This window comes from Tetrao urogallus (genome assembly GCF_951394365.1).
Source record: "Tetrao urogallus genome assembly, chromosome: 11".
Classification (NCBI taxonomy): Eukaryota; Metazoa; Chordata; class Aves; order Galliformes; family Phasianidae; genus Tetrao; species Tetrao urogallus.
The window spans coordinates 13193141-13220017 of record NC_136824.1 but is presented as its reverse complement, the minus strand read 5'-3'; the positions used below and the strand labels follow the sequence as shown (position 1 = coordinate 13220017).

The 26877-nt window shown below is 34.8% G+C and overlaps 1 protein-coding gene across 1 annotated transcript in view; it reads right to left on the bottom strand.

Annotated features, from left to right (window-relative positions):
• The window catches only part of CGNL1 (cingulin like 1), a gene marked incomplete at its 5' end in the record, with an annotated part of 39436 nt that extends 14808 nt beyond the window's left edge, over window positions 1-24628 (bottom strand). Inside the window, 9 exons of the mRNA XM_079541028.1 lie at window positions 2014-2118; window positions 2400-2606; window positions 17664-17876; window positions 18707-18842; window positions 19377-19525; window positions 20450-20551; window positions 21535-21628; window positions 22437-22531; window positions 23048-24628. Of these exons, the coding sequence (XP_079397154.1) occupies window positions 2014-2118; window positions 2400-2606; window positions 17664-17876; window positions 18707-18842; window positions 19377-19525; window positions 20450-20551; window positions 21535-21628; window positions 22437-22531; window positions 23048-24628 (2682 nt within the window). The remainder of the gene's footprint in view (window positions 1-2013; window positions 2119-2399; window positions 2607-17663; window positions 17877-18706; window positions 18843-19376; window positions 19526-20449; window positions 20552-21534; window positions 21629-22436; window positions 22532-23047) is intronic.
• Between the last annotated feature and the right edge of the window lie 2249 nt (window positions 24629-26877).

Below are 26877 nucleotides of genomic sequence, written 5' to 3'. Positions count from 1 at the left end.
AAGATTTGTTGAACATCTGATACAGAGGGTGCTTTATTGCACATCAAAATGCTGTAAGTGTGCAATCATTTGTGTTTCTTCAGGCAAGGTAATTTAGAAACACACAAAAAAATTCCTAATCTTTATGTTATAAGATATATTGATAAAATTTATATTCTTATAAGAGAAAAAAATATTGTTAAAAACAATCAATTGTTAAAAACAAGAGTTTCTTTAGATCCCTTAAATCCCTATATAACCTACTAATAAAGACATCTCTAATACAAACAGGAGTTAATGGCAGGTGCTTAAGGAGTGTACACATAATCTGAAAACATGCTGGGGGCTAATAGATGTTATTTTGCAAAGCCTACTTGTGTGACAATTGTGTGATAGCACCAAAGGATTTTTAGAACCTTGAAAAGATTGAACTTCAGCATTTCAGTTCTGAAAGCTGCTGAATTCCTGGGACCATGCTAACACGCCATATTTGAGCAGGCTATAAAAACCTCATGTGCCCTTCCCCAACAGCTTTTCACAGATCATCTACCTTTACTGTTTGTTTACACATCCTTGAGAAACAAACTGCATAGACACAGATGAGTGAAACATACTATGGCAGAACAATGTCGCCAGCAGGAAGTTTTTGCATTCGTAGCACACTGAAAAGGCAATTGAACATAGGAGACAATAAGCTGGTTGAACTCTCTAGTGCAGAGTTATCAACAAAAAATTAATTACCACCACGAGAAGAAATTTATTCTACTAAATAGGGCAATTACCAACTTGATAATAGACGTGAATAAATACAATATTTAAATAATAAATATAGTAGGCTTAATGCAAGCAAGGTGTCACCTTAATTTCCCTCAGGTCTCACTAACTTTTGCTTGAATTTCAGATATGTAGTAGATAGAGACCCTTGAGAATGAAATCTAGCTTTTTCTCCTTTGAGTCATAGTCCTGAGAAGGAACCTGTATTTTTCACATATTTTATCTTCCCATTTTCACCCTCTTTTTTATTTTCACTGTTTATTACGGAGAAGGATGAGAAAACAAATCCTAAGAACATTACCAAAAATTAGAGAGCTTTGTGACACTTTACTCATAATTATTCTAACAGAAAATGTAACCCTAGATACATTCCGAGGAAAAATTTCAGTTTCAGTGAGTTTGCTTTTAATTAGATTAAGAATAAACTGACAGCAGTAATGTTGCTTCAGAGTATCATGGATATTGAAATTCAGGTGATTTGTACTCTGATCTTCCAAAATCCGTTGAAAACTCTCATGCCCACATCTTTCTTGTAGAGCATCACTGTATGCTGAGCCAGTTGGTATATTTTAAGAATCACAGGATGAAGCGTTTCCTGGACCTAGTAAAGATCTTGTCACCTTCCAGCCACCCATTCTGGTAAATTATATTTTACAGTTGAAATCTGAGATATCCTATAGGATGTATCATGTTGGTACGGCTGACATTTTTTAATATACTGCCATATGTATATGGCATAACCATATGTATATGCCATAACCACAGTACCATATGTGCTGTGGTTAAGGTTCATAATAGTCACATGATTTTCTTTATCAAGAGAATTCTCATTAACTTTCAAAAATATTTTCAACAATTCAGAGATTTTAAGATGTATTTTACTTCCTGAAACAGCAGACTAGATAGCGGAGACTAACCTAAACTGATGTTCTAGTACAGAAAATACAATACAGTACACCCAGAGCTGAATGATCATTCAAACTATTAAAAAAGATTTGTAAGAATTTGATAGTTTATTTTGTGATTTTTCTCCCTGAAATTTTGATAGAAAAAACTAATAATAAAAAAGATCTAGCAAGAGAATAAATGTGCTTAGATGAGAATGTGGGATTGATGAAGTATTTTAACATTGCAATGATTCTGGCACTTAGAAACAAAGTGTACTTCAAGAAGAATGAGATGCTGCTCTGTAGAAAGCAAGGTGACTCAGATAAATGGTAAATTTAAAATTCAAATATTTCTAATTGATCTTTTTCTTACCTGCATATTTTCTAGTTGGCTTTCTAAAGATGTTTTTAATTCCATCAATTCTTTTGCCTCTTTTTCAGCATATTTCAATGCTTCTTCTAATTGTTGATTTTCATCCTGCAAATAAGGGATCCGATATATTTAGAAATAGAGGCACAGCCTCCAGTTTGATACCCACAAAGAACCAGAATTCCTTAAGAAGTCATACAAAACTGCAAATATTTAGCAACATTCACTGACTGTCTTACACCTCTAATTCCCACTTCTCTATGTAGTAATGCTCACAGATAAACTGAGTTATAATGCATGTTCACCCTTATTTGTAAATTTTTGTTCTTAAAAAACATATTTCACAAATAAAAAAGAGACCACTTTAGTGGCTTGTTTTGCTACCTTACCTTATATCTTTTTAATTTTTCCTTCATTGAACTTTCTTCTCCTTTCATATTATCAAATTGTTTGTGCAACTCTTCATTTTTTGTTTCTAGTTCATCAACTGTTCTCTTCAACTGTGTGTTTTCCTCAGTCAGCTTTTTGACTTGATTTTCTATACTATTTCGTACCTCTTCCACAGCATCTCTTTCACTGGCAAGAACAGCAGCATTCTAGTAAAAACAAAAAACAAAAAAACAAACAATGTTTTTAAAAAAGCAGAAATAATCACAACTGCTTTCCAACATTTTCAAACAGACATTTCACACGGCACCACAGAAAACGTAGTTAGGATACAACATTAAAACACCAACATAGAAATTAAATTCTGTATTAAAGTCTGTATGTATTACAAACGTATTTTTATTTTTCAAAATTACAATCTGAGAACACACAAGGAAGACTTTGTTTCTCCTCTGCCAGCTACATGCTAAAGTAACATTACTTCATTGTCTCATTCCTGCCATCACATATTTTTACTTTAACATCATCTTCCTTGTTGCCCTAAATGATTTTCACTATCACATCCCATTGCTCAGTACTTACAAGTAATTAAAAAAAAAAAACAATCCTAACAGATATCAAGAGCCTTACGGGCATTTAAGAAATAATATATTCATGAGAAGTGTCTTCCACAACAACAAAATTTAGGCAACCTTGTCCCATTGCCCTTTTCAGGCTATAATGTTCAGCACTCTACATCCATGTAACTATTTGTGGAGCTGCAAAGGACTACAGCTTAGGCAACAAAAATAAGAATTTATGTTACATGTATATGCATTATGCATAAAATGTCATATATTATATATCATATATACATGATCTTGACTAAAATAGAAGGGGCATACTGGCAGTTAGAAGTGTTCCAGGAAAAAATGTCCCAATCTATTTAAAAACATGGTTCCACAACAGTCAACACCAGCATAGTGGGGCACACAGCAAGCAGGCAGGAGCAAACAGCAAACTACAAGTGCCTTACAGTGTTGTTGGTGCAGCTTTATCTGCATATCATAAAATCCACACTTGGGGCTGTGTTTATTTAACACAAGTTCTGCTTGATTTTCAGTGACTGTCTCAGGACAGAAGGCGTTCAGCTACTCAGTCCAGCTTGTATTCAAAAAGATACAATTTGTGGATTTTTTTTTTTTAAGAAATCAATCAATAAACAGCACAAAGACAAAATTACAACGAACTATTCATCATAGTTTATCACATGTGGTTACAGAGCTTTTGGCAAGGCAACTGGCTGCAGCATGCAACTTCTCAGAGATAATTATCACCTTAGTTTCACCACTTACCTGCCCCTAAAACATACACTATCATTTAAAAGGTCATGCATTTTGTTTGTTGCTACTGAGGAAACCACGAGAGGAAGTATGTGTCTATACTGTTACAGTACTACACAGAGCAGGCATGTTCTTGTAAGCATCTAATTCTGTGACGTGAAGGGCTTGAAGTGTTTAATTTCTGGTCTTCATTGACTTGTCAGTCACAGTCCCCTCAAAAAAAAAAAAAAGAAAAAAAAAACCAAACAAAAAAAAATCATGAAATAATTTGTGGTTCTCGTCCCTGAGTGTTCAAGGTCTCATATAAAGCAATACTCTGTACAAAGATCCAGTTCTCATGTACAGGTCCACTGTCTACTACATTAAGACCTTACATTAGAGCATCAGAACAGCCATATGACTCAGCCTAGACAAGTGGGTCTTGGGGGGTTGGACTCGATGATCTCTGGAGGTCCCTTCCAACCCCTACAATTCTGTGTGTGATTCTGTGTGTGAAGTGTTCTCTCCAGCAGCAGCCAAAACATATTTTGGAGGGGTGGGGGGGGGGGGGGGAGAAGAAAAGAAAAAAGAAAACAAGAGAAGAACTATAAAGCAAGCTTTTCTCCATCATATTTGCTACCTCCTAGATCTTACTGTTTTTCCCTCCATGCATCATCCAGTAATTTCCCTAATCTTTTCCAAATCCATCTGTATCTTTGGTTTCTACATTATCTGCTGGCAACAGGTAATTGCACGCTAATTACTGAGGCATAGTATTTTTGCATGTGAAATCATGTTTATCTGAATGAAAACATATCCTCCAGAGCAGTTTGGCAAGAAGCTATTTTCCTCTGTTTTATGAAAAAAAAAAAAAAACCACAAAATTCTCTCTCGTTACTTTTTATTCTATTTTCTCATTCCTCATTACTTCCCCCGCCCCAAATGGAAAAGTGAAGCTATGTAAAAGAGTGATTACAAAGTGTGTCCTCACTAGACTGTTTTCTAGTGAGCAATAGCTTTAAAAAACATGCAAATTACTTTGATAAAGCAGTAACTCAGAAAACACTCAGACTGTCTACAGGGTCAATGAACTTAGTATAAAAAGGCTGACAAGTCCTGGTCTTTCAAAAATACTGAAAAAAAACCTTGTTCTTCTAATTACACAAGAAGTTTAAAAGCTTGAAATAAATCTCTGTTGGTGCTTTAACTTCTCACATACTTTTTAATAGCATTTATATATTCCTTTAATTTTTGCTGTTTGCATACAACAAAGTTTTACTAATTAACAAGCATTCTACCAGTGGCTCCTTTTTGTCTGATTTCTCCTTTCTGGAGCTGAGTGAAAGCAGCTGAGGCATGCTGGGGAGTTCAGGGAAAGGAATGTTGATTTGTCTGTTCTTTTTCATCCAAACGCCTACACAGCGCTGTGCAGTAGGAGAGGACTACAGCAGACCCATGCTGTACCTACAGATTCCATACCTCACCAACCATTCTTTGATCCACAAACAACCAAACAACCTCCTTAAGTATACATACTTTTATTCATTTATTTTGAAAAGAATAGGTTTAAAATTAGGTTCAGCCTCAATGAAGCTGTAATATCTAGATAGAGATCTGTTCCCACCTGTCTTTTGCTGTATGCATGTTAAGATACCCACTAAAACTTAACTGGTACTATTCGTCCTTTCTCACAATTTATTTCATTAAATTAGCAAGACACAGGATGAATATATATATAAAAGATTAAGTAATATTAAGAATAAGTTGCAAACAAAATCTACTGGCCTCGTTTAAGATCCTGGAAACCAAAAAACCCCAACCTTACGAGTATCTTCAATTTGATAGTGAAATTTAACAAAGTCAAAATACATATTTAGAATTTATATGTTCTTTGAGTGAACAATGAGCATGCAGTATATCACTTCTCTCAAGAACTAAAATTACATGGCTTGGTTTAGATAGGAAAAATGCTTGTCTTAATTTTTTTCCAATATAATGAGAACTGCATGCAGAGCTCTTCCAAAGCACAAGTACAAATTAAGCTTCTGAATTACAAATAGTTTTTGGCAATACACGCCAAGTCCTGCAGCACATTATAACAGAAAGTTCAGTTACCAAAAAACTCGGCATCTCTTCCCTTTTCTCCTTTTCTTCTTACCTTACACACTCCACCTTCTATGTCATCTCATGCCTTCTTTTGGGATGACAGATAAAAATATCAGAAAAGCATCAGAGTATCACAAGAACAGCTATGCAAAGGAAATGAGCGCTGCAGTGCAGTTTTGACAGACTATCTCAGGACACCATCACAGGAGAAGGCGACAGGGGCAATTCTTTGCCCATATAATTAACAATTACAAAATGCTAAGGCTAGCAACTATTAAGACATACATGAACACCGCTGTATCAGAGATCACTGTGTCTTATGACACAGGTCACTGACCCACACATTCAAAAAAAGGATTTGAAAACTGCTTGCAAATGTATTGAGTTAGAACGAGTTATGGCAAAGGAGATGAAAGCAAAAGAATTAACAGAACACTGAGTTTAGCAAGTACAGATCAGAAATCAAAGAGACAGAGAGCCACACACAGATTAAGCTGTAGATGCATACTCTTTAGCCCATACACAATTTACTTTTAATCGTCCTTAATATAGGATCCATAAAAATTAATTACACTACATCAATTAATGAGTGTTCTTGGTACCCATGCATAAAGACTTTACATAGTTACATTTAATATGTGGGGATGCCAGTAAAGCTCTAGCAATTATTTTAACTAAGCTTATAGAAGTTAAGCTCATGGTAACAGAACTGGGTAAAGTTCATAAAGTACTCATTTAAGTTGAATATGAAACATTAACAAACATGCTGTTAATATAACGTGATCTTTAATTCACTGAACTGTGGATAACCCTCTTCAGAGAGCTAAAATGAGATTATGTAAACAGGTACAGAACACAAAACAGATAAAACTGGTTAAACAAGATTCCCAATGACAAAAGCTGGAATGAAATACAGTATATTCAGGCATATTTGCCATAGAAAAAAAAGGGGGGGGGATGGATGGACGGACAACTTTAAAGTACTGAAGGGGATTCTGTGGATATTAAAATTGTCATTTTTCAATTCCAAGAATACAGTTTACTGCCTAAGATATATAAAATATGCTTATTTCTTCTTATTTCCAATTCCTAATTTTTGCATTATGTTTTAATAAAATAACTTCTTACTATTAGAATCACATCAAAGTAAGGTAAAAACTCTACAACAATTTCCTTCTGTTTAGCTGTACATTCTTCGTCTTTCCTTCCAATCTGTGTATTCCTGCTCTGTTTTTCAGGGCATTCAGTACCTTCTACAGTTTGTCTGTTTTGTATCCAGATTCTCATATGTTCTATCTCTGAAAGAGTAACACTTTCATCTTGGTGCCCCTTTCAGGCAAGTCTTACACTCATACCATCTTGGTCTTTATTTTTAATATATTTTATTATACTTTTTTGTTACATTATGCTTTATCAAACTGTAGCTTTATCATATTTAAATTCATTACTTAAGAATGAACAAGCTTAATCATCAGACTTCAGCTACTGATGTTAGGTAAAATAATTTGGAAATGGGTTGCAAATTTGTGAGAAAAATTAAACAAATAATAACAAATAATAATAATAAAAAGAAAAAAACCTGTCTGGAAAAAAGTAGACATAGTTGTAATGATGTACTCGAATGCAAAGATCTCCACACTGCTTGAAGATACACTACATTTGTGTTACCACAGATATAGGTGCTCAGCTCCTTAAGAGAGATAAAAGTGCTTATTATTTGTTTCTTTTATCAATTATGACACGACAGTGAATGCAAGTCACAAGCTACACCTAGAAAGGGGAATATCATATGAGTATCAGTAGAATACAGTACTAAGTACTAAACTGCTACTGAAAAAAAATCCTCATATAGTAGACTCATTTATTTCCTTTCTTTATAGCAAAGTACTTCTATAGCACTGGTCTTACACAGTCGCATCAATTTAATTGAAAGTGTCTGTAATCAAATTCACTGAAGAAATTGTTACTTTTTGTGTAGACACACTAACTAAATTCAAAAGAAGCAAAGGCATTTGGCAGAGCTTAAGTAGATAACCTACATCACAAGTGTAGCACAAGTTTAATAAAAACAGATTAACAAAAACAGACAGGAACTCGTGCCTTACTGTATGACAGCATCTGCATGCAATCTGCTGAATCTGACCATTCCATACAAATTTTTTTGCAACGGTGTTTAAGATGCTTTTGTTCAATTCCCCCACAAATAAAACAGCTTCTGCTTTGTGAGCCATATCACACATGCAGTAACTTGATTTACTAGCCCAGCAGTGGTCCTCTTACACAGTACATATACACACAGAACACACATATACACACATGAAAACTGTTATCATAAATCTCTAAAAAGTTCAATCCCAGTATCAGTCACTGAGCATTCCTGTAGGACTTAAGGTAGCCAATAAGATTTTAAGATTTTAAGGTCCTAAGGCAAAGTACTGTTTAAAAGAAACTAAATACCGTTACTGAAAGGCCATAGTTACAGTGTCTATACATTATAGCTTATTAAATATGGAGCAATTAAGTTTACCATTCTGAGTAACTGCACATAGCTTTCAGAAAACAGTGCCATAGACTCAAAGCACCATACATAAAACAAGTTATCAAATTCTAGAAGAAAAAAAACAGTTTCTGGCAAGAAAAAAATATCATACATAAAGAAAAATAATCTACAGTGGTCCTTATAAACAACTAAAAAAATGTATAACCTTCTACATTTTAATATTGAAACACAGAGGATTAGTCAATCAGTTTAGGAGGCAAGCGCAGATTTTGAGCAGCCACTTCAGAATTAGAAACGAAAAGAAGATAAACTTCTCTGCCAAAACAAAGACATAGGTGGATGAGAGATACATTTTTCTTCTTAAATATACATTATGAAGGCAAAATCTAGCACAACATTTCCAAATTGATAACCTATTGTGGCAATGGAAGGATCTACAATCACCGCCGAGTTATTTTGATATGGCATGTCTCTTAAAATCACGTGTGCAACTGAGATAAAACTTTTTTCTTAGTAGAAAAAACTACATTTGTGAGCACGCTATTAAGCTTCATAATTAATTCAGTGCCAGCACTTTCCATTTTGCCCTGCAGAATTTGCCTCACTGAACAGACATTACGTATATAATAAAAACAGAAGTTTATAGAACTACCTCACACACAAAGTTAAGGATTCTGAAAACTAGAAATGCAAGTTACACACTTTTGTTCTGTTTCCATGGGATGCACAACTCACATGTTTTGTACAGACAAACCATTATAGAACCTTTTGTGGTTAAAACTGACTTGACTTCACCTCCTAGTAAATGACGTAGGATATACTGGTAAACTTTTGTACACTACTTCTAACACAGATATCCTGATGAGTGCAATGAGTGTATTGTACTGAGCACCTATATCCATGGTAACACAAATTAATGAGTGTAACCTCTTCATGCTGCTGCTACTTTGGCCTAAGTCCTAATTTGCTTAACCCAGTTTCTAAAATTTTCTGAAACTACACTGAATTAAGCCATAGTTTTCTTTCAGTTACACAGCAGGTTTAAAGGTAACTATTCTACATATTAGAAGCTCCACTAAACAGATCAGAGTTTAATTTTAACCCGAATAAATGAATAAAACAAATCTGACATATAAACGTCAAATAGATATAAATCTGTATAAATTTGACAAATAAATTTGAATAAGTCCATGGATGCCACAGCAAAATGATTCGCACCAAAATCTTAATGGAAATGAAAAAAGAACCAGAAAGCCACAAGACTAGAAAGAAGTTGCACTGAAAGCAGAAGAATAGAAATAATAAATACATATTTTCTAAAGCTCTATTTTCTCTAACACCTAAAACTAAACCCAAACTTCCAGCTGTTCATCTGTCACGGAGTTGACCAGATCAATCTATGTCCGTGACAGGGGCGACAGGCCTCTGCCCTCCCCCCCCACCCCAGTCCCACAAAAATGGGGAGGAAGGAAGGGAGGAAAAGAGCAGCGGCACCAATCTATGGAGGAAAACTTATTTTACTATAATATTGGAATACAAGATAGCACAATATACACAATTTAATTGAAATTGAGATTAATGAATCAGACAAGATGAGAGAGAGAGAGAGAGAGAGAGAGAGTTCCCGGAACCGAGTCAAACCTGAAAAGGCTTGGAACGGCTAGGAAAGCACCCTCCAGCACCCACTGCCAGGCAGCAAGAGAGCGCCCCCCCCACCCGGAAGGGCCAGATCCCGTGACTTCTGTAACATACAGGGATAGGTACTTGGAATTGGGGCAGTGATACTTTAATGCCCCGTATACTACATGATGTTTTGATGTGGAATACTGAAACCCAGAAACAAAAAACAAAACAAAAACAAAAACATAGAACCATGACATCATCTCTACCCTGTTAGCAACAAGTATCTGTAAAATTCTTGGGGAAGATCTCCTCTTCAGTCTTCATTGATCCAGAGAACTACAAAGCACTATTCACCTCTGGGAGCTTAAGCAGCAGAGGACTCCATGTCATCAATTACATCACCTTGGAGTTTTACACTTGTTTGCATGTAATATTATAGCACATTTAACCACATCATGCCATTCAGTAGCATCCTCCACAGGATCACTGGCTTGCTTACTGTAAAATCAGGAAATATCTATAAAAAAAGTCAAGGGTTTACAATGAAACTAGATGTTGCTGCTGAAGTAAAGCTGTGCTGCAGAAATTAATGAGGCAGTTAAGAGAAAGGTCTCACAGTTAAGGTGCTTGAATGGAGAAGTAGACCTAGAAAAATCTGCTATCCTCATCTCTGCCAAAGAGTTCATGAGGCAAGTTACCTTATCCAGGCTTTCCAGATGGCCTCAATAACTGCATGCCCCTTCATTTTCTTAGTGCTTGATTTGAGTCACTGCTGTTTGATTTCTAAAGACATAAGCACACAGTCCCAACTGAAGTAAACAAAAATTGTACCTTGAACATGTCAAGAAATATATAATGTTTAAAATTATTTTAATCTAGGCTTCTCAAATGGAACAAGGACACTCATGATTCTTCTGGCAGTAACCTCTCTTCTTTCTACTTTCCTACAGTTAATTTGGTGAATAAAATTTCACACTCAACTTGCAGCTACATGGAGAAGAATTTAAGTTTGTTTTTTTTTTTTTTAAAGAAACAAGTTATATAACTCTGTCTTCTAAACAAGTATTTAATGGTGTGTTCTAAGTTGAGGAACAAACCAAAGTCTGAAAAATACTGATAAAATACAATGTTCGAATATTATTAAGTACAAAGCTACTTTTAATTTATAGCAGACTAGAAGAAAATGAGAGAATGCACGTGCATACACAAGTGTACTGTACGATTTGGTTTGCACACCTGATCTGTAAAGCTCAGGCTTACATCTACTCTGCTGAGCCCACATAGTCACAGTTGCTGGAGTACACATGCAGGCCACATTCAGTTTTCATCTTTGGACCTAAGGAATTTACTCTGCATAAGAAAACTCCAGCAAGAATTCAGTTCCCTCACTTTTCATCCAGCTCCTTCCAAGTGTTTTGCCTGATAAGAACTTTATTACATTAAGTCTTTTGTCTTCATGCATATAGTTATATACATATCTAGAAATATATTAAAATTTATTAACATTATTCAAAACAAAGTTAAAATAAATATTTATGCAACAAAGGAGTTGGAACAATCTTAAAAATTAAAAATGCATTTATATACTCTCCAACCTTAACTTTGGTGAAAGCTGTGAAGAGATTTTAAAAAAAATGCGAGGTAGATCTCAGTATTGAAGATATCAAAATCCTTTCCACTACCCATTATTATGTCAAGAAACATTCTGGAAGCTCTGGAGATTCACATAAAATATTCTTCTGCAATCTGAGTAGAGCAAAAAACTTCTTTGATAGTAATGCAGAAAAAGCTCTGTTGCTCCGCACCTTCTTTTGTACCACACCCTCATCACTGGCAAAAACATGAGAGTGATTGTATAACTGATCATTAAAAAATGGTTTTGGCTGACTTTGGTGTTTTGGCTGGTGGAATTCCCCTTCAGCAGTGGCTATCCAGAGTCTAACCTTTAGAAACTTTTACACAACACAGGAGGAACTAAAGTGAGGGAAAGCTAAGTGTCTCCTTCACAACTTATTCAAATTTTGTCTCAATTTATTAAGCATAATTCAGTCATAATTTCTAACAACATTTATATTTTCATTCAGAACAATGTTTAGCCAAGTAAAATTTTTCATTCTTCAACTGCCTCACTTGAAGTACAAATCTAAAGAATAAATCTCCATTCAAAATGAGTCAGAGCACAAATAAATGTTTTCTAGTGGGAATCAGCAGACTTCTAAGCATCCTTTCCATATTCATCCTTGTGAAATCAAAGGGAATGACATTAAAATCTTTCAAAAATTGTGGTAAAAGTAAATCGTGCCTCTTTTCTTTGTTCCTGGCAGTAAATGCTTAAGGTATCAAGGAGACGCTGCTAAAAATAAAATCTCAGGGGCCATTTTTTCATTTTGCTGTTGGATGAGTTATTCAGCTTCTTGAACTACACATTTTTATGCTTATATTCATGTGACTTCAGGAATTCAGATCTACCCACATCCCTCAGCTGATCCTGAAAGAGTTGCAGTGACAGAGACATTAAATCCCTTTCTTTTGTCCTTTCCTGTCAGCCATACCCAAGAACTTATATCCAAGGAAAACAGATGAACATTTTGAAAAAGGATCTAAGCGCAGGTAAGAATCAACACAGAGACAGCCCTTAAATTGTAATTCTTACTACTTCTTCAGAGCTTCTGAAATTAGCATTATTCAGGTATGGCCATCTACTTTTTAAAGCTCATGAATACAAATAACAGGTCTTTAAATCTGTTTGTAGTTCCAGAATTTTCACAGTAAGGCAATTATTTTTTACTTCACATATTATTACTTCAAGTAGTCCTGGGATAAGTGATATACTATCATTGGATAATACAATCTTCTGCCTCTAAAAAAGAAGTATGAAACGTGTTTAAAAGCAAAATGAAGTTTTATGGCTACAAAAAAAAAATTCTGTAAGAAATAAATTATTTGCTTTGCTTACTGCTTTTCTACCTTGCACTGATTATATATTTATTCATTCACTTTACAGGAAGGCTTAGCCTACTTTAACACATGGCTCGGGCTCTGGAATTTAGCTATCATTAGTTACATATTAAAAGGGTCAGCGTGTTTCAGTACATCTCTCACATTGAGGTACAGTGCAAATAACTTGAATCCTCAACTGTACTTCAGAAGGTTATTCAGTAAGCGAATGTATAAACTTATAAGCGGGTCAGACTTCTTCTGCTTACTTTTCAGTCAGACCCATTCCATTAACTGGTTAAAAATTCACTTGTGACAGTTTAAAGACAAGTCTTTTCTTCTTGCCTGACCATTTTCACTAATTTAAACAGAACCATATCTCTAATACTATTTCCAAAACTATTTCAGTTTTGACTGATAAGATGTAATGAAAGATTTAAAGGCCTACATTGTAAAACTGAGAATGAAATCCCTTTTTACAGAGAGTACATTAAACAAGACTACCTGATATAAGCACAACCTATCATTTATGCAGTGAGAATATCCAAACCCAGGAAAGCAACTCAACAACTAGCCATACCCATGTCATATTATCCTCTTAGCTATGAATCAGAACAAACTCACACTGGCTCACATTAGCATTTTATTTTTCAAGGTCAGAAGTTGTTGCAAAAACTAGAGTAAAATATTAACTAGTTAAGTGTTTATATTGTACCCTACTGAATAGATTTGTACAGTCCAATAATTCACACACACACACACACGTCAACATACACTTTCACAGGGCAAACCCACCTGAATATACATACTCTGTCTTTTGCTGATAAGGATTAAAAATTCTCTTGATGATATTAAAAAAAAAAAAATACAAAACAAACAAAAAAACCTACCTGACCCCACAGGCTCCCATCAGCTTTCAAGAAGAAAAGAAAAGAAAAAAATTAACCCCATTAAAATAAATAAAGAAAGAATCCGACTTTGTCCCTTTCCCTCCTCAACTCAGACTGAAATAGTTCAAACTGAGTTCACAATGGTATGAAAAGACAACTATACATAAATCTGGTTTTACCTTTACGTTTAGATATGATGCAATCCAACACAAAGAACACTTTACATACAGAAGAGTCTCTGCAATGCCTTGCAATCAGCAGATGTCTTTACCCTCAGTAACGCGGGCAACCACAGTTTGGTGTTCACAAAGCACAGCAGTTACTTTTATTTTAGATTGAAGCTATATACTCCAGCCATTTCTACAAGAATGGCACACAGAATATATGTCAACACTGTTCACAACACTTAATCGATTTTCTGTTAAGCTTCTGGTCTACATAGGAGAATTTACTAGCTTTAAAGAAGAAATATATTATCAGGTCAGGCAGAAAAGATATACTACTCACTTTCATCTCAAAATTCTTTACCTTGTAATTTCTTTTACTGAGCTAGATTCACCTAAATTCACAACTAACTCATACAGATTGAGAAAAAAAAAAAAAAAAATCAAAGCCTTTTCTCATATTTGATATTTTAAATTATAAAATGCTGAGTATTTATTTATTTTAAAGTAGTACATATTTAGTTTGTAACATGGAAAGAAGGTAAAAACAGATTCTTACTGTTCCTATCACTTGCTCTGCTAAAATTCCTTCTGTTTAATCACACCAAATACGTGCCAGTCATAGCTCACACGACCACGAGCTTCATTGCATTCTTCAAATGCGTTGATAAACAAATCAACTTCTAGTGCTCTTTGAGCATCTGTTCTACTACTTTGTGGATGAAGTCAGAAATATTACAAACCTGAATAAATCAGTCAAAATCAGGCTTAGGTAAGTCCTTTTGTAACGAAACGGCTACAGCTTTCCACAGCATTTAATGCATCATTTGTGCAGCCTGCTTTTCAAACTCAGCACTGCTGTGTAGTTTGCAACTGTGCTTCCCTGAGATGGTACAGTTTCAGGTGGTTGCAGTTTGCTGCAACTTTCTACCTGTTGTATTATCGTCCAAAATTTATTTCCAAATTTTACTGAAACAGTGGCCCTTCATCTAGGGACAGAGCACTTGTGGTTATAGAGTACAATTCTGGCCCATTGTGTTGAAGGTTGTGATTAAATAGCATAAACTTTCATATTACTTTAAAATCAGAAGGGGATTTATACTCATTTCTTCTCTAGCACTTGCAGTGATAAAGTCATCTCTCATTAACTAAAAAGGCTTTTTTTTTTTTTTAATGGAAGTGGTCTGATCTCAAACTTAATAAACAAGCAACAATGTTAAGAACAGTCACAGTTATTCCAATGCCACAACTGAAAGATATAACACAGAAATGATTTACCTAAGCAAGTTCTGTGGTTTTATATAACAATCTTTATGAAAAAGCAAACAAAACTACCACCATAGCAGTGTGTATGAGATAGTACAGCACATGACAAATATCCTCCCTTATTATTCTCCCAATCTGTTTATATAATATGATTTATAACAGATCCATGTAGGGCTTTAACAACACAGACTAACTGTGCTGCACATCTACCTGTAGTAGCTGGAAATTTCTGTTGGCACAAAAATGACTTCCTTTCTCCCAGCAAATACTTCCTTTGGGGCCTAACACAAAACAACTTTATTCAGCATACTGATCTGAGTAATAAAGTAGCATAAGATTTAACAGCCTGATACATATAGATTTCAATTTACTCCCATCTGTGAAATATCAGTGTAATTATTTTCTGTATGAGAAACATTGTTATACCATTTACATACTACTTTTCCTCACTAAGCTTCCCTTTCCACTTATCTTTGATGTGAATTTCTTGCATCTCACCAAGCAGTATACATCTTTCCATCTTGTAATGATGCAAAAAGTACTTAAAAAGTCAAACAGCTTCAATTATATAAAGCATGATTTTCACACACACACAATCTGGGGTATCCCGGATTGATTATAAAATGAAAGACACCTCACATAGGATCAAAGCAGATCACTGATCCAACTCCTTGTAGAGACCAGTTTTATTTTCCTGATAGATAATTTATCAAACACAAACAAATAATGTCAAGCAGTGGGCACAGACGTAGCTCTGGATTTCAAAAATCATTCAGGATATTAAAATTTTCCAGTTAAGCATTACAAAAGCTTCTCTAAAATACAGAGAAACATCACTTGAAGTAGAATAAGAGTAAAACTTGCTCTTAGAGCAACATGAATGAGTTAAACTTTTGCATATCTTAGATAGACTATAATGTGCAAATTAAAGAAAAGAAAAAAGAAAAAAAAAGCTATTTATAACTACCTAAGTCACAGCAAACCAGTCACAGAGCCATTTCCCAGACTATCTTATTGTTATGCGAAACAGACTACTCTTTCATTTCTTGTCAGTCATAATTACAGTTCCATAATTGAAATACAGTAAATTACCATGCAGTAACTTTGAGAGATGGTTCACTGAGGTTAAGCTGTCACTACAATTACTGTATAAGAAAAAATGTTAATTTAAATGTTCTAGTTTTCTTTCAAAGGAAAGGAATGAATTTGGTTCAAGCAGCTTAGATTAGTCAAATATCTTCATAATTAAATAAACAAAGGGAAGCAAGATATTTAAACAGTCGATCAATCTCAAGCAGAAGTTCTGGGCTGTAAATAGACCAGTGCAAATAAATTTCTGTAACTGTTGAAGAAAACTGCATATCTAAAAACAACCCTTCTAAAGAATATTCTGTACGAATTCAACTGAATGCAATATGTATCCAGTATCTTCTACCTGAGATCCTATTTTGCTCATAAAGCACACAAAGCTTTCTTTCAAGCTTAATTCTAGTTCAGTTCTACATCATGTTTACAGTCATGACTAGGAGGATTAACTGCAACTCAACGCCACTGAAGCATGGGGGAAAATGTACTAATATTAGCATAAGCATTTCTAAGCATAAAATTGGGCATACAATTTTGATTTATACATTTGTCACGTGACATTTTCTTTTAGAAATTTTCTAAATTATTTGACATAAAATTAAAAGGAATACAGAAAAGTTAAATAATTGTCACTACAAAAATAATACTGTAAATTTCACAAGAACTGCTCCCTATCAGAAAACAGTTCAGTAAATTCCCAGCTACTGTCTCTGTCATGATAACCTCACAAAGCACATATTTTGATAAGCAGTACAAAATAAGCACCTGGAAGCTGTTCCCTTTTTACTCCTCAGGAAGACTGCCCGGCTGATGTTGGAAGAGAACTCCTCCATTCTTATTTCCCACTCTGCTGCGTTCCTTGTGCTCAAATAAGATTAGCTCAACAAACGTAACAAAAAAAAAAAACCCACTAACAAGTTGTACAACAGGCAAGGAGGGACAATGTAACTTGGGAATAGAATGCAACACAAGGAGCTGATAGAAGGAACAGGGGATGGCGACAAACTGTGGAGATCTGCTAGAAAAACCAAACGATAATCTGAGCAAGGCACACTGAGGCACTCTTCAGAGTATGCTATAGGTTTTAGTAATGCCATTCTACTCCAGACAAGCAAGCAAGTGCTCCATCTGCCTCATCTGTTCTCTCTCAGAGTTCGCAACAAAGGAAAAATAAGCACGTACTCAAAAACTGTTTGAGGAAAGAGTTCACAATTTCAGCTGCAAAGCTGCAAAGAATCAAAACACTGCTGAAGTATGAAATGAAGCTCAGTATCAGAAACTACAAATCTCTTAGCCCAAATCCTTATCCACTTTGCTAAAAAAAAAAAAAAAAATTAGGATCTGAAAGCTTCTAATGATTCATTTTTCTCTGTAAAGCTTAATTATATCTCACCTCCGTTGCTTTCTCCAAGCTCTGTTGTAGATTTAGCATTTCTTTATCATGTTGCTCTTTGAGCTTATCCATCTCCATGTCATGGCTAGACACTTCTTCTTTTAGTGCTCCTTTCAAAGCTGTAAGCTCCCGCTCTCTCTTTCTCAAAATTTCTTCCTGTTGATCTTTTGCAATTAATATTTCTTGCAGATCCTGCTTCATTTGCATTAGCTCCTAAAGAACATCAAAATCAAAACTAAACACAATTGTGTCACAGATGGCTCCAATGCCTGTTCTGTTTGTGTTTCAGAGGACAATTAAGAATAAGATCCCCAAGGCCAATTTTGTTTCTCACAACCAACATACTATTTGCAACTTTTACAGAGTGCTACAAATCTACTGAAAACCAATATTATTAGAACTGATTAGAATGATAAGAACTGTAACTGATGTTTTATATGAGTGAATATATCTGATGCTACAGAACTACCAAAAGATTTTGACAGCATTCCATGTTACAAAAGATGCAAATAAAGTAGGAGTCAAAATAAGGCTGCATTTTAGCAACTCCCTCGGTCCTACCTTCAAAGAGGTAGATAAAAACAAAGATCTCTGTTTCCTACACTGCAAGATAAGTGAACGTAATAAGTCCTTGCTGACTTTTCTGCTGTAAAGAATAAAGAAAGTTCTTCCACAAGTTAAAACAGTTTAAACTTTCGGAGGTGCTGCTTTCCTACCAAAGCTATGCTTCTACACCCTTTTACCCGCCTCCCCCAGTGTTCTTCCTAGAAGTAACTTCCCCCTTGCCAAATTGCTGGGAAAGAAGCATGTGGTCAGTGAATCTTCTGTGGACAGTTTTCAACTCTCCTCTGCTAGATTCTGCTCAAACTTCCAGCTGACTATCAGGTAAGGCACTAGCTTAAAACTTCAGTTTCTTAATGGGCAACAGAACTGAATCTTACACAATAAGCTAAGGCATGTTTTTCTTCTCCTGTTTCTTAATTTCAATTTTTTATGCAATTATTTCAACTTCTTTATCCCCTTTCTATTACTTTACAACTAACCTCAATCAGAACCTCTTTTTCCCGTTCATCAGTATGTTTTGCGTTATCCAGTTCATCGTGCATCTCAGAGAGCTGGTCTTGAAGGTCTCTGATTTCAGTCTGGTGTTTTTCCTGCTCCATCTTCACTTGAAAAAGCCTCATCAGAAAAAAGAGGGGATTTTTTTCTGTTAATTATAGAAATACTAATTTGTTCTTTCAAGTAGTTAAAAAAAAAAATTTAAAAATACACTTATTTACTCCCGTGTTCCACACAGGGGAACAAGACATGAAGCAGAAAAATGAAACATCAGAGAAGAAAAAATGAGAGCTCTTTTAAATAAATAAGTAAAAAGTTAAATTGTATTTTTAACTTGGCACAGTATTCTTAAATTATTCTTGAATCTTGAATTAAAGTACTCAAGTATCTCTGTATTTTAAAGATTTGAATCATGTATTATGACAACAAAATAATAAAAACAATTTGTAGTAAGAAAAGGATTGTAAACCAACAATCTTCCTTCTCCTTCAAGATATTCTAAAAACACGCAATTTTTAAACAGTAGAAGCATTTTGTACAATTAAGATATGTCACTGTCTGATTCCGTTAATAAACTCAGAAGGCACAGGTACCTTTAACCTAAGAAATTTGAGCTATATATTCCAATTAATATGTTTTCTAGAATGAACTCACTCCTCAAGGTTTTGCCTGAGCTCCTTCTCGTTTTCTTCCAAGTTCTTTTTTAAGGCATCTTTTTCACTTATACTTTCATCAAGTCGGAGCTGAAGCTCTTGCAGGCTTGCTCGTGTAGCATCTCTCTCCTCTTTGCAATTTTGCTGATTCTAAATTTCGTAGATCAAAAGTTAAGCAAGATAACAGACTAAGCATAAATATTCCTTTTTTACTGTATGAAGGAGTCATTTCAAGGCACTGACATTTGTCATTTGTGGAAGTATTTACTAAGTTATGAATATTAAAATATTGGATTTTTTATTAAACACAGCTTTTCAATTCTTGTGAGATATGTGAAAGTGAAGTTTCCCCCTCATCAGTTTTCAAGTATATTGATTCCTCTTACCAACTCAAAATGCAAACTGAAAGAAGCCAGTCTGCCCTTTCCACGTATTCAGTGCATGACTGTACTTAAGTACTTTGGATTCAGCATTGAAATGATGCACTTAATAAATAGCACCTGAGTAATACAGTTTGTCTCCCATTCCATAAACGTCTCACAGCAGCCTGCAGATTAAAATCTGCCTCCACAGATATTTATAGAAGATTTTAATGTATACATCTGCCTAATATTCACAGCTAAAATTCACTCTCAAGTACTGATAAGGAAGAGATTTCTTGAAGAGGATAGCTGTTACAAGGAACTATATTTTGAAAAAGTCTTCTGAAATGCACAGGTACATTTAGATGGAAAAGAATATGAAGCAAAATAGTTCCAATTATGTGATGTATCTACACACATTTCAGCCACTCACACAGGAGTGTTAATGTTCTTTTATCATAAACATACTGGCATCCATACATAACAGTTTAGACCACATGAAATGCAATGAACCCTATGAAACTATAATGATTATGTAAGCACCAACAGTTTACAGAACATTCCTAATATTTAAGTCTGAAACAGAAAACGCACTGGAAAACTGAACAAAAGATGCCTTTCCTTCTGCACAACATTCAGCTGATCAGTTGCCACTTTCTTAGAAAGGTATATCTGAAATATCCAAAAGCTGTAAAATGAAACAGTACAGTACCGTGATTTCTAGATCCAGTTTTTTCTGCAATTCTTCCACTTTCCTTTCAAGTTCGTTTTTTTGCTCCACCAATGCTTTCACTTCAGCTGAAGTATCAGAAACCTACAATTACATAGAGATGCTTATTGTTCTTTGACAATTTCATTTTCAGATCTGAAGTGAAACTACAAGCAATATGAATAAAGTGTAGCACCAACTGCCTGAGATCAGCTGGGATTTTTCATACAAGCTCATATTTTCAAAGGAACCGCGATTCCATTTTCATAAAGCCTCTTAGTAATTGCTGAAGGCACGTTGCCAATAGTACAGAAAACATTACAAACCTAAAAAGAAATTCAAATTAGGCAACATCTGAATTAAATCACTAATACTTTGGGACAAATCTTACTGAGACACCTCCAATTACACAGACATCAAAGCGATTCATACATATACGTCAAGACAGATTTTTAAGTTCATAATTTCCAGGAACCTCTAAAAATGTTTTATATTTTCATTTTGACTAATTATAGACCAGAATAAAAAATTCACCAAAAGTAGACATTTAGTTCTTCTAGTGCTATCTTTGCAACAACCGGACATTTCTTCACTCTGCTTTAAAACTGAGAAAACAGCACTCCTCAGAAACAAAAACTATAAGCAGAATCTCAGTGACATTTAAAACAATATCCTTGATTACTGTTTTCTCTAAATTGCATATGAAAACACTATCTCCACTTAGGTACCAGTTTACATCATTTTAATCAGAAGGTGTTCCAACATTATTTTGAAAATGTATGCCAGCATTCTCTTCAGTACAACAATCTTTTGATGTCCAAGAGATTTACTGTTTGCATTTCTTTCTTCTAATAAGTGAACATTGACACAGTCCTCATGGCAGACCTTTATGGTCTTTTTTAACTGCTAACAAAAATCCCACAAGACACTTCAGCACGTGTTTAACACTGAGCTGTATCACTGGAAAATGACAAGCAAGAATGCTCTCACTAAGTCAGTGACGGGATTCAAACTTTGAAAGCACTGGCTGAACACTGAAATTTAAAAAAAAAAAAAAAAAAGTTTAAAAAAATAAAATAAAAATTCACCTGCGTTTTTCCAGCAGCTCTGGACTTTAAAGTCTGAATTTTCTCAAAAACCAAGTTGACTTTCCTCTTTGTTGCATCATCATTATCAGTGCTTCTAAAATACAGAGAAGAAAACAAAAATATGATCAAAGGCACTATTTTGTTAGCATCAAAACAAATTAAAAGTGTCCAAACTTTTTTAAAAATCACCACTATAAAAAAAATAATCTACTATGAAAAAGTCAGAAATTATCTCGATGATTTCATTAAATCATCTGAAGGAAGGTTGTTAAAAATTTCAATTTCAAATGTTTTCTGAAAAATCATCACTGAACTCTTTAACTGCAGCTCTATTCTACAAGACAACTACTATGGAAAGAAAAGTATCCAGAATTACTCAACAAATACTGAAGTAATTACTAGCAGGTTTCTCTAGTCCTGACTACTGCACCATTAAATCCCTCTTAAACAGTTGCCAGAGCTACATTAGCTACACTGAATCCAAGAAGCCTCCGAAATGCAAAGAAAGAATGCATAATGCACATCTTAATTTATTCATCCTTCCTTCCTGCCTTTTAAATAAGTTGTCATTAGAAAATGCAATGGAAAAAGAAGTTCCAGTTGGAGAATTTATTCCATTAAGTTTAACTTCAAAATTATTTAAAAGAAGGAAACATAATTCTGATTCACAAACTTCAAGTACTTTTAATCAAATCCTGAACAATACCCTCACAAAGTCCTGATTAGTTGGGTATTTCGACATCCTCTTGTGCCTTACTGGACACAGCAAAGATATAAAACTACAGAATAGTCATTTAATCTAATAACAGCTTTGATTTTGCAGCTTCATATTTTAAATGTAATTGAAAATAAACATTGAGAAAACACAACCTCCCCTCTAGAAGTTAATTATGTTTACTAACCCTTCTTTAAGGTAATTGTAAAGTATTTGTTTAGCAGTCTCTTCATTTGTTTGATGTGCAACGTCTTGCTGGCCTTTTAAGAGATCGGGTGTTGCCTGAAAGGATAAAATGTCAAAAAGTACAATCCTAAGAGTGTTGTACATACAACCCCTGCAATTCAAATTACCCATTATGTTCTATTCTGAAGAAATTTATGTTCTGTGGACCTCAGTTTCACTAACATTCGCTCCAGTTTGGGCTTACAGAAAAAAGGAAGCTTACACTGCACCAAAAGAGCGAGCATCATTTTGTTTAGAGCTGCACAATTTCAGTATCCTGTTTTCATGCATTTATGCTTATGAATCATCACAACATCTTTTACAGTAATTCAACCTCTCTCTACTATCTTCTTTCAGCCAGACAAGAATGCGATTGTTTTCAAAATATGCTTTCTATATGCTCAACTACGGGACTAATTTTTGTATTTAAAATTTTTATGAAGAATTCTGCTATCTTATTTGGAAGTATTAAATCATTTGAGTTTGTTCTAATGAAACAGAAAAGCACGCATTAACAGTATAGAAATTGTAGCATGCTACAGGGAAAAACATACAGAGTAAATTCAAAATTACCTGTATATTAGGGACGGAAGAAAATGTTTTTAAAGAAATCTTTTTGGCTCCTGAATCAGGTGGGATTGTGATTCTGTTTGGCAGCAGCAGAGTAGAAGTTACTGTTCCAGCTTGCTCTCTCTTTTTCTGTCCTGGAAGTGTAGATGACCTAAATACGAAACTCTCAGTATTATCTCCATTTTGTTTAAGATGCTGCAAAGAAGTGAAATGACTGTTCTGAGAGTCTTTGCCAGGCACCTGTAGCTTTCCAACACTTCGAGCAGAAATTTTCATCTCTTTAGAAAGTGGTTTCTGATCTCTGGATAACTGCTTCTGGAAGCAAACTTCAGATGGTTTTAGCAAGTGCTCAGTTGACTTACCTAAGCTCTTACTCACTTCACCCAAATAATCTGAATTCATATCAAGCTCTAACGACAAGGCACTATCAACACTTCTTGACCTTTTACGATCGTCTGGATGAATTCTATTCCTTTTTCCTGGCCTACCTCTTTTATGAGAGTCAACTTTTTTATCAAACTTCTCAATTAGCTGATCTACTCCTGGAAGCGAACCGGTGTCAATATCACGACCAGTCCCAGGCAAAAATGGGATGTATCTCCTGTTTTCATGTCGATTAACATTGTCTGCATAGATTGCATACTCTTGATCATCAAGTAAAAACCTGTATAATGAATTTGCAGAAGTGGGAGTAGCTGATGAAGATGATGATCTTCGGGAGTCCGGCACTGGCCCAGATGAGTCTTGTCTGCGAAAAGGAAGTACATCTGGTCTAGGCTTCCTTGTTTCTGGATAGGCAGCAGGACTAAGAGATGGGGATCTTCCCGTAGATGAAAACGATTCTGAAACACCCACCTCACTGGGGCTGATAATGCTACCAGGACAATCCAACACCTCCTTGTTTTGGCCTTCTATGTCTACTGTCCTGTTCAAATGTATTTTTTTTGAATTTGCTTTGGTGGACTCTGCAAGATACGTATTTGTTTTCTGTAAGGATATGATTTTAGAAGAAGAAATCCAAGGTTTTACTTCAGTTTTCTCTTCATTTGCAAAAGATGAAGGTTTATTATACACAGAAGAATGGCAATTCTCCAAGTTCAAGTTATTTTTCTCAGGATCATAAGGCTGTAAAAGCTCGGGATGTCTTTGAAAGTTTAACAAGTTGGAGGATTTCAATGCTCCATCTTTAAAATCTGATATTCCACTTTCATTTTCATCTGAATTGCTTATCTTTAGGCTTTTAAACGTACAGGGTTGTATGTGCTGTGTTCCAGGAAAATCTGTGTGTTCGCTGTTTTTGTCCTCTAATTTAAAAGCAGTATTGGAGTCCGTGACTGACTGGCTTACAGTCTGAGAAATGACCTGATGTTCTTTCCCAGAAAGAGGAGGATTTTCTGACAAACACCCTTCTGTATTGTTTAGTACTATGTAAGGATGTCCATCAATTCCTTGCACTCTAATACTGACACCATAAGATCCTGACTTAGAATTTTGCCCATTTCTATTTTTTTGAATCTCCTCACTTGCAAGTTCAAGAGTAACTTCGTAGTCCTGCTGCTTAAAACCAGCAAAATATGGCTCCATGATATCAGAAGATTACAGCTGAATTAAAAAAGAAAAAAAAAAAAAGTAAACATTAAAAAAATTAGATTATTTCATTTATTATTTTAATTAGCCAGTCAGTACAGCTCTGAAGACTAACATGCAATGAAATCAGTATACAAGCTGTACAAAGCCCGAAGCACACACATGAAACACACGACTGACCAATTCTGGGTCAAATGCAATGTTATTTTATGAATGCAACTGTTATGAAATAACAATTTGGGCTGCGTACACAGTTGCTGATGCTGTCTGCTTTGGAATCAGGTGATTTCACATATAACCAGCCCTAGCACAGCTTTTTGAGTCAAAGTAATTCTTATTTTGAGCATCTCCACTATATTCATTGAGACTATTGCCTTTGCAAAGCACGGATAATATTATAGCCAACAGCCAGTATCAGCCATACAAACATTTAAACATAAGCCCAGGAGAGCAAAACAGCCAGGCGTTTTTAGATTGTGACTATTACGTAACTACAGCACTGCCAGAGGTCAATATCCTCATGCCTTTGAGTTGCACTTATATGTACTTTGCTTTCAACATTTGCTTTCAGAAGTGGAAATGTCACTGCTTTCTCTAGTTTCGTCACTCTATGGTGATTTTTACTTTATTCATTCTGCAGAAAAAAATGTAAGTTGCTTCAAAAAATATCTGAAAATAAACTTTTGAACTAAGCTGGAGAGTAGAGCAGTCAGTGAACCTTGACACACCCAAGATCACTAAATGATGATGAATAATAATTAAGGGGAAACAAAAAACCTCTGTAACCATTTCACTCATGTAGCATCTCAGTGTGAATCATTTTCCCCAGATACTCAAATAAACAGCAGAACTGTATTCTTTTTTTCTTTTCTGAGAGCAAATTTAAAAGTTTGGTTGAATATTAATAGTATTATTCTAGTTTCCAACCCATTCTTCTTTCTCCCCTCAAAAACCTCTTCTTCTCCCTAAAAAGAAAACCTCCAGCTCTTCCTCAACAGTAGGCTTGCTTCATCCAAAGAAAGCAGCATAGGTATGTTTGTCTCTAAAAGCTATAAAGAAATAAACGTGTGCCTTAACACATCTATAACAGTAAAGACAAAAAAAAACACCTTACAGAAATCAAAGTTTTAAAGCCTTTTTTTTTTATTTTATTTTAATAAAACATTTTTTCTTAATGGTGAAAAGCATACATGAAAACACAGCTGGCTCTATCATTCAAATACCTGAAGGATTTACTTAAGAGTTCCTGTTTTGTTGATTGTCAATGATTGACATTAAAAAAAGCCTTGCTGCTTACAGTCATTTTTACATGTTTAAAATCCTGATAGCATCTCAGGCTTAGGCAGGCTTACAGCAATAAATTGAGAAGAGTCAAGCAGGGACTTTTCCCTATACCTGCCCCACTCCACAGCAAACTTCATTGTCATAAAAGCTGGAACATTCATGAGCGTACAACTCAGTCACAAAAGTTTTCATACTACAAATTACTGAAATTCTGACATCAGACAGAGGTAGTAGATGACAGCTGGGGGCACTGGCAGCTATAACTGTCTAGTTTTAATCCCCTTTAAGTCTACCAAAGCTATCAAATGTTATGACAGAACAGTCCGTTTACTCTCAAGCTTATGAAAAGAGGTTAGACATTTTAACAGGACTTAAGAAGTCATTTTTCCTATTGGTGTAGCTGCTTCTTGTCTTCTTGTAGTTTTTTAAATAACAAGAAAGTAGTTTTTGATGGGATGGATTTCTGTTGGTGTTGTTTGTTTTGTTGTTTTGGTTTTCTTTTAAAATAGTGAGACATAAATTCTAAGTTCAGGTTTTCTGGCACAGTAACACTTGAACTGTAATATAGTCCTGTTAGTAGTTTTGTGTGTAGTCTCAAATGAGATTACAGATTGTTATTTTACAAGATTAGTTCTTATCTCCTGTTTGCGAAGACAATATCACAACAGCATGTACAAATTAAATAGGACATAACAAATAGCAAGTTCAACAAATTATTTAATTTTGAAAATATTTAAGTAAAATGACAAAATAGTCAAGGACACGTAATAAGCACTGTTTTTCAGAAACGAAAAATTCAGCTGCAATTTAGAACAATAAAAGTATATTTCTATGCTCTGAATGGTAATTATCTGCTGTTCATAACAAGTCAAATTTTACTGAGCAAAGTTTACCTGAAAACTCGCAAACATTCAAAGGAAAAAAAAAAAAAAAAAAAAAAAAATCACAGTTATCTACCGTTG